This window comes from Protopterus annectens, chromosome 6.part0 (assembly GCF_019279795.1).
Source record: "Protopterus annectens isolate FY-2018-M chromosome 6.part0, PAN1.0, whole genome shotgun sequence".
NCBI lineage: Eukaryota > Metazoa > Chordata > Ceratodontiformes > Protopteridae > Protopterus > Protopterus annectens.
Genome location: NC_056737.1, coordinates 6,264,707 through 6,283,518, shown reverse-complemented (window position 1 = coordinate 6,283,518; position 18,812 = coordinate 6,264,707). Strand labels below are relative to the sequence as shown.

Sequence of the window (18,812 nt, the reverse complement as noted above, 5' to 3'; positions counted from 1 at the left end):
TTACATTTGGGTAGAATCCCAAAGCTATGGTTGGGGGGCTGGAGCTAAACAGCATTAGGAGCGGCTATAAGGCCCTGAAGAACTGCAGTGGCAAAGCCTGCTCTGGATTTAGAGTAAAAAGGCAAATGATAATGCTTTGTAAAGCTGTGCACAGAACTCCAAGTAGCAGTCTCTAGAATGTCTTTGGTTGGTACTCCCCTTAGAAAGGCTGCTGAATTAGCTGCAGCTCAAGTGGAATGAGACCTAATGCCCTTGGACACAGGTTTACCATGGTGTAAGTAGCAGAAACGGATGCAGTGGCTTATCCACTTTCAAATTGTCTGCTTTGAAATAGCCTTGCCCTCTGATCCTGCAGCATATGTCACTAGTAATTGTTCAGATTTTCTTAGAGCTTTAGTCCTGCTTAAGTAGAATCTTAGTTGTCTGTGTACGTCCAAGGAATGCAGAATTCTCTCCCCCTTGTTCTGTGGATTTGGATAAAAGGTTGGCAGATGAATTGTTTGGTTAAGAGCCACACTGGAAACCACCTTAAGCATAAAAGTAGGATTTGTCCTCAGAGATACCCTGCCTGGGTAAAATATGATAAAAGGCTCTATAGCCATGAGGACCTGTAGCTCTGAAACTCTTCTTGCTGAAGTAATTGTTAGAAGCAGAGCGGTTTTCTATGATAAGAACTTTATATCAGCGGTAGCGGCTGGTTCAAATGGAGGCAGGGTGAGCTTTTCCACCATATAATTGAGGTCCCATACAGGCAATGCTGATCTTCTAGGAGGCCTTAAATTTTTGGCTCCTCTAAGATACTGCTTTAGTAAAGGATGAGAAAAGATTGGTGGCTCTGTATTGTAATGAGCTAAAATGGCAGAGGCATGGATTTTAATTGATGAGAAAGACAGGCCTTTATCAAGCATCTCGGTTAAGTAAGTATTGCAATATCTGAGGAATATTTGGGTCTGCTGCATCAGTTCCTTGTGCTCGAATCCAAGCACAGAATATCTTCCATTTGTCAGCATAAGATTTTCTAGTACTAGGCCTTCTGGCTTCCAAAATGACATCCATCATAGCTTTACTGACAGGTGTTGTGTGTATGACTACATGATCAGCCATGCTGCCAGAGTCAGAGTCTGTAGTTGATTGTGCAGGATCTGATTGTTTTGCTGGAACAGTAGTCTTAGAGGCAAGGTCCAAGCTGGGTATTGAGACAAGTTCCTTAGGATTGGGTACCAGTATTGGCGAGGCCAGTCTGGGGCAATTAGTATCATCTTTGGTTTCTCTTGTCTGACTTTTAGGAGGACCTTGGGGAGAAGAGGCAGAGGAGGAAGGGAGTAAAACTGAGAGGTTTTTCCAACTGAAGGATAGGGAGTCCACTTTCCATGCTTGTCTGTGATAAGTCCTTGTGCAGAATCTTTTCAATTGATAATTTTGAGGAGAGGCAAATAGATCTATGTCTGGGCTCCCCCATTTCTCTGTTATCATGCTGAAAACTTGTGGATTTAGTTTCCACTCATGAGGGTCCATAAGGTTTATGCTTAAATCGTCTGCCAGAGTGTTTTGTTTTCCTGGCAAGAATTGTGCTTGAAGATGTATTTGGTAGGTCAAAGCTGTGTTCCACAGTGTCATGGCTAATCTGCAGAGGGGACATGAGTGTGTGCCCCCTTGCTTGTTTATATACCACATGACTGTGGTGTTGTCCGTCTTTATCAGTAGTTGTCCTGGATGAAGTAAGTCCTTGAAGGCTGTTAGGGCATTTTGAACAGCTAGCATCTCTTTCTGGTGGATATACAGATGCATTTGTTTTGGTGACCATATGCCCTGAATGCATCTTCCTGCCATGTGGGCCTCCCAGGCATAATCTGATGCGTCTGTTGTGATGGTTTGGCTGGCAGGGGATAGAGTGAATGGCCATCCCCTGTTTTGGCGACATGCCTTTGCCCACCACAGAAACTCCTGTTGCAGGCAGGGAATGAGAGGAATCATTGTTTCCAGACTGTGAGAATGGTGACTCCATAAACTTTTTAGGTACCATTGAAGTTTCCTCATATGCTGTCTTGCATATGGAATCAGTAGTATGCAGGATGCCATGCAGCCCAGAGTCTTTAGAATTTGTCTTGCAGAAGACTGGGTTTTTGTTGCCATCAGTTCGAAGTAAGTAGTCAGTTGCCTTTGTTTGTCTGGCATGAGGTAAGCCATCTGGGCAGTTGTATTCAAGCTTGCACCTAGGAACTTTATCTTTCGAGAGGGTACCAGTTGTGATTTCTTTTCATTTATTGTGTACCCTAGGCATGTTAGAAGCCTTTTCAATAATGCCAGATGTCGAAGAAGAATGTCCTTGTTCTCTGCTTGAATGAGACAGTCGTCCAAGTAAGAATATATTTGTATACTACTTTGTCTGCAAAATGCAATTACTGGTGCCAGGCACCTTGTAAAGACCCTGGGCGCAGTAGATAAGCCAAAGGGCAGTGCATAGAATTGGTAATGCATTAAGCCAGCCTTGAATCTGAGGTATCCTCTGCACGAATGTCTTATTGGGACATGCAGGTATGCTTCTTTTTGGTCTAAAGTCACCAGCCAAGCATTCTTGTCCAGCATGGGCAGAAGCTGCTGCAAAGTCAGCATTTTGAATTTTGGAATGTCCAGGTATGTGTTCAAAATCGATAAATCCAGTATTGGTCACCAGACCTTGTCATTTCTGGGTACCAAGAAAGTACAGTTGTGTACACTTAACATAAATGTAGACGTTCGAGTGTCTTCACTGTTGCAGTCATCACTGCAGGGTTCTTCCTGCCGGCAGGCAGCCCTCGGTCGGCCAGAATCCCAAAGTCTGGGTCCAGCGTTGGCTGTTCAGTCATGCTCCCTGACGTCAGAGCACCAGGAGTACAAAGCTGCCAGCCGACGCCATGTTCTCCAGTCTTTCTTGCCCCAGATGTCAGGTGCCCAAAAGTGAAGGCTAATAGTAAGACAAAAATGTAACATACAGCAGACCCCATACCCTATAGCAAATACACCTCAGAAGAAGGGTGAAGTAGGAAACCACAGTAATAAAAGTATAAGAGGGGACAGGAGGGTGGGTAACCCAGATTGCAACAGTGAAGACACTCGAACATCTACATTTATGGTAAGTGAACACAACTGTACTATGTTCATCGTGTTTCACTGTTGCAGTCATCACTGTAGGGTTGAATCCCAAAGCTGAGATAAAGGGAGGCAGGGAGGTGGTTATAGAGTAGAAGGGGCGGCTAGAAGGTCCTGCAATACTGCAGAAGCAAAGCCTACCCTACACTTAGAATAAAGAGGGAGATTATAGTGCTTAGAGAAAGTATGCACTGAACTCCAAGTTGCAGCTTCCAAAATATCTTTGGTAGGTACTCCCCTGAGAAAGGCAGCTGAAGTAGCAGCAGCTCTGGTAGAGTGAGTCCTAATTTTTCCTGGGATTTGCTTTCCATGATGAGTAACAAAATCTGATTCCATGAGCAATCCATTTAGAAATGGTCTGTTTTGAAATAGCTTTGCCTTGGGAATTTGCTGCATAAGAAACAAACAATTGCTCTGTTTTCTTGATATCCTTGGTTCTGTCCAGGTAAAAATGAAGCTGCCTGTGCACGTCCAAGGAATGCAAGATCCTTTCCCCCTTATTTTGTGGATTAGGGAAAAAGGTTGGCAGGTGAATAGTTTGATTTAAAGCCACTTTAGAAACCACTTTAGGCATGAAAGTAGGATTAGTCCTTAAAGAGACCCTGTCTTGATGAAAAATAATATAAGGTTCCACAGCCATGAGAGCTTGTAACTCCGAGACTCTCCTGGCTGAAGTCAAAGCCAGTAGGATAGCTGTCTTCCATGATAAAAACTTAATATCAGATGTGGCAGCAGGTTCAAAAGGAGGCAGAGTAAGTTTTTCCAGAACATAGTTGAGGTCCCAGGCAGGTATAGGTGGTGTCCTAGGGGGCCTTAAATTCTTTGCTTCTCTGAGATATTGTTTCAGTAGTGGATGCAAAAAGATTGGAGGATCTGTATTGTGATGTGCAGAGATAGCTGAGGCATGTATTTTTATGGAGGAAAAGGATAAACCCTTATGTAACATGTCTGTCAGGTAATGTAAAATCAATGGAATATTAGGAATGAGAGGATCCGAATTCTGAGCATGCATCCAGGTGCAAAATCTCTTCCATTTACCTTCATAAGATTTTCTAGTGCTAGGCCGTCTGGCTTCTAAGATGACATCCATGACCTGTTTGGGAACGTTAGGATTAATCATAGACCCTGAATACACCAGGCTGCCAGGCTGAGAGATTTGATATGAGAGTGCAGAACCTGGCCCTGGTGTTGGGACAAAAGATTTGGAATCGGAGGTAGAATCCAAGGAGGCTCCTGGGATAGATTCATCAGTGTTGAGTAAGAAAAATTGACGAGGCCAATCTGGGGCCAGTAAAATCATCTTGGATTTGTCCTGCTTTATCTTTAATAACACATGTGGAAGAAGAGGTAGAGGAGGAAAGGCATACCCCGAGAGGTTCCTCCAACTGAATGAGAGAGCATCCACTTTCCATGCTAGTTTGTGATATGTCCTTGTGCAAAAAAATCTGTAACTGGTAGTTGAGGGGGGATGCAAATAGATCTATGTCCAGGCAGCCCCAGGCTTCTGTAATCATCTTGAATATTTGGGTGTCTAGCATCCACTCGTGTGGGTCTGACAGGTTCCTGCTCAGGATGTCTGCCAGAATATTTTGTTTCCCTGGCAGGAACTGAGCTTGTAGGTCCACTTTGCAAGCTAGAGCTGTGTTCCATAGAGTCATGGCTAGTCTGCAAAGGGGGTAGGAGTGTGAACCCCCTTGCTTGTTTATGTACCACATAACTGTGGTGTTGTCTGTCTGTATCAGCAGTTGTCCCGGCTGTAGAAGATCCCTGAAAGCCAAGAGGGCATTCTGTACAGCTAACATCTCTTTTAAATTGATATGTAGGTGCTTCTGATCCTCTGTCCAAAAACCTTGCAGGCCTTTCCCCTGCAAGTGGGCTCCCCATGCGTAATCCGAGGCATCCTTGGTTAACACTTGGTTGGCTGGAGGTAGACTGAAGGCTTTCCCTTTGTTATGAAGACATGCCATGGCCCACCAATGGAATTCCTTTTGTAGGCAAGGCAAGACAGCAATCTGTGTGTCTAGACTGTGGCAATGCTGGGACCATACACTTTTTAGGTACCATTGTATTTTTCTCATATGCAGTCTTGCATATGGTATGAGAAGGATGCAGGAGGCCATGTAACCCAAAGCCTGCAGGAATTTCCTTGCAGTTAGCTGAGACATTAACGCCAGGGTTTTGAAAGTTGAAGCCAGCTGAAGTTGTTTTTCGGATGTCAGGAATGCCATCTGGGTTGTTGTGTTTAGAAGAGCACCCAGAAAAGTTATCTGTTGTGTGGGTGTCAAATTTGACTTTTTTATGTTCACAGTGAATCCCAGGTGCTTGAATAGATTTTGAACAAATTCCAGGTGCTGGAGTAGGACATCCTTGCTGTCTGCTTTCGTCGGTTTGATATACAAATGTTGAGGTCTAAATACACCCTCAGAAGCCAGTGCCTGCTCAGCGGCTCCGGACCCATCCGAGGAAGATATATCCGTCGGCCCAATACATTGAGCATCTTGTGGCATGCTGGACTCCACATGGGTGTCGGTAGAGGCCTGCGACTCGAAGGTAGCGGGTATCAGGGGCTGCGAAAGCACCTCACTGAGAACCGGCGACTGGCTTAGGAAAAGCTTCGTTGTCGGTTTTGGATCTCGACTGCCTCTCTCTGTCCTTTTCTTTGCGTTTTTTATGTACTTCGATAGTCGGATTACTATCCGACGACATTTCTGGGTAGTTAAATCTGTTTCCAAAATACTTTGATGCAAAAATATACCGAAGCTTAATAGTGCGTTGGTTAAATCTAGCTCAAAACCGACAGGCAACGTTGTGATCAGGGCCTAGGCAAGGAATACAGTATAGATGGAAATCCTTATGAGGTATTTGCTTTCCACAAGTAATACAATTATTAACTTTTTCTGACATCGGTAAAAAGCAAGAAAAGTTTCCCTAACGGGGTACTTAGCTTTAGTGAAGACTTCAGTTCTGAAACTCAAACTCGAATATTTCAGTAGTCGGCCAACTGGCACTTGCGAAATGCTTCTGCTTTCGGCAAGAAAGACTAAAGAAAATGGCATCAGCTGCATGTTTTATACCCCTGACGACCTGACATCATGGAAGAGGAGACAGCAACCGACGCAGGACCCAAGACTTTGGAATTCAGGCCGACTGAGGGCAACCTGCCGGCAGATTACCCAAATGTAATGACTGCAACAGTGAAACACGAAAAACATCATCCCAGTGATTTGACAGAAAATTACAAATTTTATGAGGAACAGACTAAAGAAAAAGAGGCAAAAATCTGCACAGTTGAGAAGTATGTAACTGAGGGGACATTGAAGAAATAATGAACAACGAAGCTGTTAGATCTGAGGAGGGTCCCGGATCTGAAGAAAACCACACCATTCCAGCACACCGGAGCCAGATCAGAGAAAAAAAGAGTTCTCTGTGGACACCTCGCATCCACTGGAACAGAGGTGTAGGATCTGAGGAATAGGAAGTGAAAATGATTGGATCTATCAGATTCGATAGTAAGACAAATCAGGAATGGAAGAAGTCCACACAAACATCCGATCCACGGATTCTCCAGCCCCCTTTTCTGAGGGAGCCGGGTCTGAGAAATGCACAGCTCTCTGTGGCCACCTAGCATCCATCGGATCCGAGTCTCAGGATCCAAGGAAGAGAAAATGATTGGCTCTATCAAATCCAATGGCAAGAAACCAGAATCCGAAGGCACCCACACAGCCATCCAATTCACGGAGGTTGTCCCACCCCAACAGTCTCAGAGAGTTGGATCCGAAAACTAAGGATCTGATGAAGACTGGCAGGCAAGCAGGAACACTGTGGGATCAAACCTTTCAGATCCAAGCAGCACACTGGGGAAAGTACAGTTGTGTACCTATCATAAATGTAGATGTTTGAGTGTATTCACTGTTGCAGTCATTACACTTGGGTTATCCTGCTGGCAGGCTACCCGCAGTCGGCCTGAATTCCAAAGTCTAGGTCCGGCGTTGGTTGCTGTCGCCTCTTCCCTGACGTCAGCGCGTCAGGGGTATAAAAGATGCAGTCGATGCCATTTTCTTCAGTTTTTCTTGCCCCAGATGTCAGGTGCCCCCAAATTGGTAGGCTGAGAATTATGCCAATAAGTATGCATGCACAAAAATAAACATTTCCTTCATCTACAAGCAAATACACCACATAGGTTGTATACGATAGAGAAGTACAGATAAGTCCCAGCAAATAAAAGGGGGATGGTGGGTGGGTAACCTGGACTGCAACTGTGAATACACTCGAACATCTACATTTATGGTAGGTACACAACTGTACTATGTTCATCGTGTTTCACTGTTGCAGTCATTACACTTGGGTTGAATCCCAAAGCTGGGGTTGGGTGGCTGGGTCTAAACATCATTAGAAGAGGCTAGAAGGCCCTGCAGAACTGCAGTGGCAAAGCCTGCTCTGGATTTAGAGTAGAGAGGTAAGTGGCAGTGCTTGGTAAAAGAGTGCACTGAAGTCCAAGTTGCGACCTCTAAAATGTCTTTGGTTGATACTCCTCTGAGGAAGGCTGTTGAAGTGGCTGCTGCTCTGGTTGAGTGTAGCCTAATGCCCTTTGGCACTGATTTGCCATGTTGTGAATAGCAGAAACAAATGCAGTGGCCTATCCATTTTGAAACAGTCTGCTTTGAGATAGTAGCATATGCTGCAGGATCACAAGGAATGGCTAAGAGTTGCTCAGTCTTTCTGAAAGCTTTAGTTCTGTCCAAGTAGAAGCTTAGCTGTCTGTGTATATCCAAAGAATGCAGGAGTCTCTCACCCTTATTCTGTGGGTTTGGATAAAAGGTAGGCAAATGAATGGTTTGGTTAAGGGCCACACTGGACATTACCTTAGGCATAAATGTTGGGAGAAGCCAACAGAGAAACCCTGTCTGGATGGAAAATGATAAAAGGTTCCACAGCCATGAGTGCCTGTAACTCTGAGACTCGTCTTGCAGAGGTTATTGCTAGGAGCAGAGCTGTTTTCCAAGATAAGAACTTTATTTCAGCTGTATTGGCTGGCTCAGAAGGTGGCATTGTGAGTTTTTCCAAGACATAATTGAGGTCCCATGCAGGTATTGGTGCTCTCCTTGGAGGTCTTATGTTTTTGGCCCCTCTGAGGTACTGCCTTAGCAATGGATGTGAAAAAATTGGTGGTTCTGTATTGTAATGAGCTGAAATGGCAGAGGCATGGATTTTAATTGATGAAAAGGATAGGCCTTTGTCCAACCTCTCAGTTAGGTATTGTAAAATCTGAGGAATATTTGGTACAAACGTGTCAATTCCTTGTGTCTGGTTCCAAGCACAGAATCTTTTCCATTTTTCTGCATAAGATTTTCTGGTACTGGGCCTCCTGGCCTCCAAAATAACATCCATTACTGCTTTAGAGAAAGGTGTGTTTTGAATGGTTACATTATCCGCCATGCTGCCAGATTTAGGGTTCTGAGTTGGCTGTGCAGGATCTGATTGTTTCGTTGGGTCAGTAAATGAGGAATTAGAGGCAATGTCCAGGCTGGGCCTTGAGACAAGCTCTTTAGGATGGGGTACCAGTGCTGGCGGGGCCAGTCTGGAGCAATCAGAATCATTTTTCGCTTCTCTTGTCTGACCTTTAGGAGTACCTTGGGGAGGAGAGGCAGAGGAGGAGAGGCATATACTGTTAGGGTTTTCCAGCTGAATGATAGAGCATCCACTTTCCATGCTTGCTTGTGATAATTCCTTGTGCAGAATCTCTGTGGTTGCCAATTGTGAGGGGAGGCAAATAGATCTATGTCTGGGCGTCCCCATTTCTTTATTATCATGCTGAAGACTTGTGGATCCAGTTTCCACTCATGGGGATCCATAAGGTTTCTGCTTAGTTCGTCTGCCAGAGTATTTTTCTTTCCTGGCAGGAATTGTGCTTGCAGGTGTACTTGATAAGTCAATGCTGTGTCCCACAAAGTCATGGCTTGTCTGCAGAGGGGGTAGGAATGAGTGCCTCCCTGTTTATGTTCCATATGACTGTAGTATTGTCCGTCCTTATCAGTAGTTGTCCTGGATGGAGTAGATCATTGAAAGCTGTCAGGGCATTCTGAACAGCTAGCATCTCTTTGTGATTGATATGAGGATGCCTTTGGCTTGTGGGCCATGTGCTCTGAATACATTTTCCTGCCATGTGGGCACCCCAGGCATAATCTGAAGCATCTGTTGTTATTGACTGCCTGGCTGTGGGTAGGGTGAATGGCTGTCCCTTGTTGTGGTGATAGGCTTGTGCCCACCATCGAAACTCCTGTTCCAGGCAAGGAATGAGGGTAATTAATGTTTCCAGGCTGTGACAATGTTGAGTCCAAACACTTTTTAGATACCATTGTAATTTCCTCATATGCAGTCTGGCATATGGAATTAGCAGAATGCAGGATGCCATGAAGCCCAAAGCCTGCAGAATTTTTCTTGCAGATAACTGGGTCTTTGTTGCCAACATTTTGAAGTAAGAAGCAAGTTGCCTTTGTCTGGCATGAGATAAGCCATCTGGGCAGTTGTATTTAAGCTTGCACCCAGGAATATTATCTTTTGAGAGAGTATTAGTTTTGATTTATTTTCGTTTATATATTTGAATTCCTCTTTGTCTGCAAAATGCAGTTACTAGTGCCAGTCATTTTGTGAAGACCCTGGGCGCAGTAGATAAGCCAAAGGGTAGTGCAGAGAATTGGTAGTTCATTGAGCCAGCTATGAATCTGAGGTATCTTCTGCAAGATTGTCTGATTGGAATATGCAGGTATGCCTCTTTTAGGTCCAAAGTTATAAGCCAAGCCTTCTTGCCCAGCATGGGCAGAAGCTGCTGCAGAGTCAACATTTTGAATTTTGGAACATCCACAAATGTATTTAGAATAGACAGGTCCAGTATTGGTCTCCAGGCTTCGTCTCTTCTGGGTACCAAGAAAAGTCTTGAGTAAAATCCTTCTCCCTGCTCTTGCTGTGGTACTTGCTGAATGTCCCTCATGTCCATGAGGGATGAAACTTGTTTTTGTGCCTCTGCCCTTTGATTGTGTGGCAGGTCTGGCATACTTTTTGCCCTTGGCAGGGTGTGAAAGTGGAACCTGTAGCCCTGGGACACTATATTCAAGACCCATTTGTCCTGGGTGATCATGTGCCAATTTTGAGAAAAAAGTGCTAGTCTTCCCCCTACCTAAGGGGGCTGCCAAAAGTCAAGTGCTTGGTGCTGGCAGAGGAAAGTCATTGGGACTGTTTCCTGTATGGCTGTGATTTGTCTTCTCCGCTTTTGGGGGTAGAAGCGTCCCACTGTTTAGGCCTGTATGAGCCCTGGGGCTGGGATCTGCCTCTGGGGCATCTGTATCTGCCTCTTTGTGGCCTGTCTGACACTGGAAAGGACCAATTCTTTGTAGGCCAGTTCCTGATAAATCTGGGTGGCTGTACCTGTAAGAAATCCTTGACTGTTTGCATAGATTTCGCTTTGTCCTCCATTTTCTTTAACACCAAATAAGGTATCATGCTGTAATGGTGCATCTAATAATTTTGCTTTAACATGATCAGGCAGATTCTGTTCCTTTAACCAAGCATGCCTCCTAATGACAGAACCCGTAACTACAGCCCTGCAAGAGGCCTCCAGAGAATCAAAACCACATTGCAATGTATGCTTTCCCACCTGCTCGGTTCCATGCAATAAATCCTGTATTCCCTTATTTTCTGCACAATTAGAATTTGACAACATTTTTTGTTTTAGCAGTGACATTAAGTATTGCTGATATTTACGCATATGAAATTGACAATTTAAAGCCCTCAAAGCCAAAGTAGCAGAAGTGTAAACCTTTTTTCCCCATCTGTCTAGTGCCCTGGAATCTCTATCAGAGGTGATAGGGTTTTTTGCAGTAGAAGCCTTGACCTCTTTGGGACCCTGAGAAATAGTTTCTGGGTCAGCAGCAAGGTTTTTATAAAGAAATTTATGTGAATCTGTAACCCTGTAGTATCTGTCTGGTTTAACAGGGGCAGTAGGTAAAGAGTCAGGAGAAAGGCCAGACTCTGAAAATACATCATCTACAATGTCTAACACAGGAGGAATAGTCAAAGGCCTGTGCTGAGGGAGTAAAAGAAAATCTCTAAGCCTTTTCTTAGATTCTGAGTAGTCTTGGCTATCCCAGTGGAAGTGCTCCCTCATGGTATGCAGGGTTTCCCCAAAAGAATAATCCCCAGGTGGTGAGGCTGAAGGGATAGATTCTTCAGCATCAGAATCCTCGTAAGGAGGAAGAGAGTATTCCTGTTCAGAAGAGGAGACAGAGGAAATGGAAACCTGATCTGAAGAATCATATTCTGTCTCTTGCCTAGGCCTCTTGTCAGGAGGGAGATGGGAACCCCTGATCAAGGTAATTAGGTCTTTGGCCATTTTGAGCATCTGTTTTTTAGGCATGGTAGTCTGTCCAGGAGAATGCTGTACTTGTTTCTTTGTCTTTAGAATTGCTTTAGTCTTTGCTTTGTTAGCTGAAGTAGGCTTTACATATAACTGTGTAGGTCTGAAAACACCCTCAGAAGCCAATGCCTGCTCAGCGGCTCCGGACCCATCTGAGGGAATAGTTTCCAAGTGCCCAATACCTTGACTATCCAGAGGCCTAGCTGGCTCCACGTGGGAGTCGTCAGCGGCCTGTGGCTCTGAGGTAGCGGGCGCCAGGGGCTGCGAATGCGCCTCACTGAGAACCGATGAACCGGCGACTTGCTTAGCGGAAGCCTCGTCGGTTTTGGACCTCTGATGCCTGTCCTTTTCTTTTTCCTTGCGCTTCTTATAAACTCCGGTCGTCGGCTGTTCCGACAGCATTATATAATTGAATCTTCGGCCAAAGTAATGAAAGGCAAAATCGTACCGACGCTTAATAGTGCGTTGGTTAAATCTTGCACAAAACCGACAGCTAGCAATGTTGTGATCAGGGCCTAGGCAAGGAATACAGTAAGATTGAAAATCCTTATGAGGTATTTGTTTCCCACAAGAAATACAATTGTTAACTTTTTCTGACATCGGACTGGAGCAAGAAAAAACTTTCCCCAACGGGGTACTTAGCTTTAATGAAGACTTCGGATCTGAAATTCATTTTTGAAAATCTCAGGAGTCGGCCGACCAGCACTTGCAAACTGCTTTTGCTTCGGGCACCGCGCGGCAAGAAAGACTGAAGAAAATGGCGTTGGCTGCATCTTTTATACCCCTGGCGCACTGACGTCAGCGAAGAGGCGACAGCAACAGACGCCGGACCTAGACTTTGGAATTCAGGCCGACTGTGAGTAGCCTGCCAGCAGAATAACCCAAGTGTAATAACTGCAACAGTGAAACACGATGAACATCTTCAGATCTGAGGGGCTGGATCAGAGATCCTCAATACATTACTGCACGTTTTCTTTCTTGATGGGGGATTTGAGCCCCGAAAGAAATCAGCAAAAAACTTTAAAGTGTACAGGTGAAGGATCTGAACTCTGTACCTTTAATAGATGAAGCAGCTCATTAACATCTCACTCTTGGTCCTCTGCAATAACTGCAGGATTTGCAGTATTTGCTTCCCACAAGTAATGCAATTATTAACTTTTACTGACATCGGTAAGGAGCAAGAAAAAGTTTCCCCAACAGGGTACTTAGCTTTTAGTGGAAGACTTCGGTTCTGAAACTCGAAAATGAAAATTTCAGGAGTCGGCCGACTGCCACTTGCGAACTGCTTCTGCTTCGGGCATCGTGCGGCAAGAAAGACTGATGTAATGGCGTCGGCTGCATGTTTTATACCCCTGACGTCATGGAAGAAGGGACAGCAACTGACACAGGACCCAAGACTTTGTTAATCAGGCTGACTGAGGGCAACCTGCCAGCAGATTACCCAAATGTAATGACTGCAACAGTGAAACACGAAGAACATCATTCCTTGATCAGTTAAAAACCTTCAAATAATCGAGAACCACAAAAGCACCAGCAATCTGCGATATGGCTGAGTCCATAGCACTAAAAAGAAATGAAAAAGAAATCCGGACAAGCTAAAAATGACCAGTCATAGTTTTTAATCTCCCTGCACCTGAACCAATACACAGCTCTCCAGTGCTGCCCTGTACTTCACAGCAACACACAAAAAACAACCATGTCCCCAGAGGACACATCTGCACTCAGAGACACTACCTAGAGAACTCCCAAACTCAGAGACTGCTACAAAAACTTAACAACCACAACATTCACATGGCAGAAGGCCAGGAAGAGCAAGAGGTTTCCAAAGGACAATGAACTAAAAAATAAAGGATCGCTGACTGAAAAATAACCAGGAGAACCACAAAAGGTGCACTAGAGAGAGCAACCGTATGAAAGAGAGTACATAACTGTCTCACTGCAAAAGCATAAATAATACACACACACATTTCATCACCGAGGGAGGAAAGGAGACTGGATTAAGCAAGGAAAACTAGTTAAGAATGAACATTTTGTAAAATACGAATAAATAAAAATTCTCACTGCTCAAGATTCGGATTCCTTTATCTCACAACGGTGGCAAATGAGATCTGAGGAGTTAGGGATGGCATGATGCATTGTGGGAAGAGGGAGGAGCTTGAGACTAGGATCTAAATTCTTGGAAATGTGGCACAGTCAGATCACAGAGACCCATCAATGAGGAAGAATGAAAAGGGCAACATCAAATATTGTAGTTAAACAATTCAGCTTTAACAGCTCTTCACCACAAAATCAGTTCCCATGTTTTTCCTTTTCTACCACTAACTTGATACTAGACTTTGGACAAAAAAAAAAACAAAATAAAAAGTTCAAGATTCTCTATGTGTATCAAATACAAACATACCATCTTCACTGATATCCATATCATCTGACTCTGGTTGTTCAAAAAAAGGGATATTTCCTTCAGCATTTGGTTTTCGATCCTCTGTGTGGTAATCTTCCTCATCAGAGCTATGCCTTCTGCCTCGTCCTCTTTTCCTGTATTTTTAAAAAGATTAAACAACTGTATGTTGTAATAAAAGATATAATGCAAACTTAGTATTACAATATATTCCTAAGCAAGCTATTTCTGTATATCTTACTATTGTGAACCAATTACTGGTTAACTGAAACACTTATGCACCGGAATTATATAAGCCATGTCACAGTGAACAGGGAAACTGCATGTTCAACCAAAAAGGCACAAAGAAATTCATACAAAGAAAGCAACTGTGATTAAAACAGTTGGACTGACATCAAAATTACAGTCAGTTCAGGATCAGTATTTCAGCTGCCTAATCCTTGGAAAAATAAGTTATGTCTTACCATAACATTCTATCTGTATTGTTGATCTTCGTTCAGTCATTACGTGTGGGTAGTTGGTTCCGACCTCGGAACCGAGCTGGCCATCTTCCAAGCTTGCACCAGCCACAAACTCTCAAGCTAAACTCTTAGCCAGAATTCCCCTCTCCCTGTTACCTCAGATCGAGTTTGCAAGTCAAAAGAAGGTAGAGGCTACCACTGGTCAAATGACCTAACGGAACCGGATGGTCAGATTCACTATAAGCTCAGGAAGGGGAAGGAGGGAGGGTCGTAATGACTGAACGAGGATCAACAATACAGATGGAACGTTATGGTAAGACATAACTTCTTCATCTGATATTGTTAATCCTCGTTCATACCTTACATGTGGGACAGAGTCCCCAGCTACCTTTATTCCTGGGAGGCTCTCATGGAAAGACATTCCTGAGCACCACTGAACCAAAAGACACTCTTTCTCTGGAGGCCAAATCCAACTTGTAATGGTTGATGAAGGTATGAGGTCTAGCCCAAGTTGCAGCTGCACAAATGTTATGTAAAGAAGCTCTAGCATGGAAGGCAGCAGAAGTTGCTACCGACCTTGTGGAATGAGCCCTAATGGCTGTAGTTAGAGGGATATTGTGCTCTTTGTAAATAAATGTTACACAGTCTTTTAACCATTTAGCCAACATGACTTTAGAAACAGCACATCCTAATCTGGGTCCAGAATAAGTCAAGAATAACTGATCTGATTTGCGAGAAGCCTTAGTTCTGTCCAGGTAGAAATGAATTTGCCTGTGAATGTCTAGGGTTTGTAGGCAATGCTTTCCCCTGTTAGAATGACTGGGAAAGAAAACTAGCAATTCAGTGGTTTGGTTAATGGACACTTTAGAGATCACTTTTGGTAGAAAGGAAGGATTAGCTCTCAAGGACATTCTATCCTTATGAAAGGTCAAGTAGGGTTGTTTGATGCACAGAGCTTGAAATTCAGAAATACGTCTGGCAGAAGTAATGGCAACCAAGAACAAAGTTTTCCATGAAAGAAACTTGAGGTCGCATGAAGAAGCTGGTTCAAAAGGTGGGGTTGTCAGGGCTTGCAGGACTAATGACAGGTCCCACTGTTGGATAGGTTCTCTAAAAGGGGGTTTCAAATGATTTACGCCTTTTAGAAAGGTCTTGCATAATTTGTGTGACATAAGGGAAGACTCTTGGACACCACTGTGAAAATTAGATATTGCGGCCAAATGAACCCGAATGGTAGAAGCAGAAAGTCCAGATTGGAATAAACTTGACAGGTATTCCAGTACCACTGGCACAGGTGTTGAAAAGGGATCTAACTGCTTTTCCTTTAGCCAAATAGTAAACCTTTTCCACTTGCTGAGATATGTATTTCTGGTGGAAGACTTATGAGATGCAATAAGAATGTCATGTACTGGGGAAGAAAGATCATTCTGCCTTGCTTTCAGAGGAATTGGAGGAGCCAAGCTGTGAGCTTCAGGTTGGGGTGAATCAGGTTCTGCAGATGGGAGATCAAGTCCGAAGTTGGATCGAGAATCCATGGTTGATCTAGCAGGTGAGACAGGGAACCAAATCTGGTGAGGCCAATATGGCGCTATGAGGATTACTTTTCTCTTCAACCGGCAGGCTTTCTTCAGGAACTGGGGAAGAGGGGGAAAAAGCATAAAGTAGACCTGAAGGCCAATCGTGGATTAGAGCGTCCCTGGGTGACTGCCCCCGTGGGGGAATCAGGGTGAAGTAATTGCTACATTTGTAATTGATTGGGGATGCAAAGAGGTTGCAGCAAGGGAGACCCCCTAGCGGTTGAAAATCTCCGCTGCTACTAAAGGATTCAGGGATCACTCATGAGGTTGTAGAATGCACCTGCTGAGTCTGTCTGCTATCACGTTGGAACTCCCGGGAATGTGCGTTGCAATGAGAAAGCGGTTGGTAGCCATCGCCCACTGCCATATTCTCATGGCCTCCCGACAAAGTGGGTAAGATTTGGTTCTGCCTCGTTTGTTGATGTAACAGACTACCACCATGTTGTCTGATTGTATCGCAATAGTCCCGGACGGCAGTGGGGGACTGAATGCTTGCAATGCTAGAAGCACCGCCCTCAGCTCTAGGACATTTATATGCAGATGGGCCTCCATTTCAGACCATGTGCCCTGGACTGTCTTTCCCTGAAATAGTCCCCCCACCCCATCAGGGAGGTGTCCATGGTCACTGTAGCCTTGGGCTGTTGGGGGGTAAAGGGGCAAGACCATTGTGATGGGTTCTCTGACATCCACCAAATTAAGTCTTGTTTGCACCTCTGGTTACCAGAATCTTGGATGAAAGAGGGCACTGAAAGGGATACCACTGGGTGAGTAGTAAGCCATTGTAAAAGCCTCATGTGGAACCTCGCAAGGGGGACAATAGTGATGAGGTTGCCATGGAACCCAGCAGCTGGAGAACAGAATGTGCCGTGGATTTTTCTGTTGAAAGGATCGGTATGAGCTGTTGTTTTATCCTTAGGATTCTGTGCTCTGGAATGGATGCTCTGCAGTCTTTTTTTGTATTCAACAGAACCCCAATGAATTCTATGGACTGAGATGGGGTCAGGTTGGATTTTTGCCAGTTTATAGTTATACCTAGCCTTCCTGCGGTGTGGAGAGTATGCCCAGGCTGGTGGAGGCTGTAATGAGACAGTCGTCTAGGTATGGAAACACCTGGAATCCCTGTAGTCACAAGTGAGCTGTGACGACTGCCATGCACTTTGTGAACACTCTGGAGGCTGTAGAGAGTCCGAAGGGCAGTACTCGGAACTGGTAATGACTGGCTCCCGCATGGAAGCGAAGGAATCTTCTTGATGGTCTGTCCACCTTTATGTGGTAGTACGCATCTTGAAGATCTACAGAGCACATCCAATCATCTTTTTCTAAGAGTGGGAGGATAGACTGAATTGTGACCATCTGGAATTTCTGTACCTTTACAAAAGTACAGTTTTGTACCTACCATAAATGTAGATGTTAAAGTGTTGACACTGCTGCAGTCATTACACTTGGGTTATCCTGGTGTCAGGTGGTCCCACAGTCGGCCAGAGTTCCAAAGTCTTGGTCCGGCGTCGGTTGCTGTCGCCTCCTCCCTGACGTCAGTGCGACAGGGGTATATAAGATGCAGCCGACGCCATTTTCTTCAGTTTTTCTTGCCCCAGATGTCAGGTGCCCCCAAAAAGGTAGGCAATTCAAATTGCTAGTAAACAATACAAAAGAAAAGCAAACAACCATTTTTAGGTTACTCCCCATAGGTAAAAAGGGTAGATGTCCTAGGTAAGTACCAGAAAGTAAGAGGGGAAGGAGGGAGGGGAAGATGGACTGCAGCAGTGTCAACACTCGAACATCTACATTTATGGTAGGTACAAAACTGTACTATGTTCATTGTGTTACACTGCTGCAGTCATTACACTTGGGTCGAATTCCAAAGCTGAGGAAGGGAGGCTGGATCTTATAAGGCATTAGGGGTGGCTATAAGGCCCTGCAGAACAGCAGTGGCGAAGCCAGCTCTGGATTTGGAGTACAAAGGCAAATGGTAATGTTTGGTGAAGGTATGCACAGAAAGTACAGTTTTGTACCTACCATAAATGTAGATGTCTGATAGATATGCAACTGCAGTCATAACATATGGGTTGTCCTGCCTCAGGCAGCCCTCGGTCGGCCGGATTCCAAAGTCTGGGTCCGGCGGCTGATGTCGCATTTCTCTCCGACGTCAGGGCGGCTGGAGTATATAAGCATCAGCCGACGCCATCTTCTTCAGTGTTTCTTGCCCCAGATGCCAGGTGCCCTCTAAGGAAGGCTGTAATCAAATTGGAAGACAAAAATAGGTTTCCAGACAACAAATAAGCAATAAACAGATACACCATAACAGATATCCCCAGCTAAGGATAACAGGGAGAGGAGTGGACCCAAGACATAGAGGGGATGGAGGGAGGGAAAACCCAACTGCAGTTGCATATCTAGCGGACATCTACATTTATGGTAGGTACAAAACTGTACTATGTCCTTCAAGAATGCAACTGCAGTCATAACATATGGGTTGAATACCATAGCTTAGCTGGGGGAGGTGGTATGCTCTAAGAAAGGGATGGTGTAGCTATCAGTCCCTGCAGGACTGCCGAAGCAAAGCCTGCTCTGGATCTGGAATATAAAGGGAGGTTGTAGTGCTTGGAAAATGTATGCACGGAGCTCCATGTAGCAGCTTCTAGAATGTCTTTTGTAGGCACCCCTCTTAAGAAGGCTGTAGAGGTGGCTGTAGCTCTGGTGGAGTGTGGTCTGACATTGGCTGGCACACTCTTTCCATGGAAGGAATAACAGAATCTGATGCAATGTCCAATCCATTTTGAAATTGTCTGTTTAGAAATTGCTTTTCCTTGTACTGCAGGGGCGTAAGCTACAAAAAG

At 44.6% G+C, this 18,812-nt stretch overlaps 1 protein-coding gene across 1 annotated transcript in view; it reads right to left on the bottom strand.

The window, feature by feature from the left end:
* Nucleotides 1–18,812, bottom strand: part of SART1 (spliceosome associated factor 1, recruiter of U4/U6.U5 tri-snRNP) — a 1,154,259-nt gene that overhangs the window by 465,430 nt on the left and 670,017 nt on the right. The window contains exon 11 of the mRNA XM_044073787.1: nucleotides 13,941–14,074. Coding sequence (XP_043929722.1) covers nucleotides 13,941–14,074 — 134 coding nt within the window. The remainder of the gene's footprint in view (nucleotides 1–13,940; nucleotides 14,075–18,812) is intronic.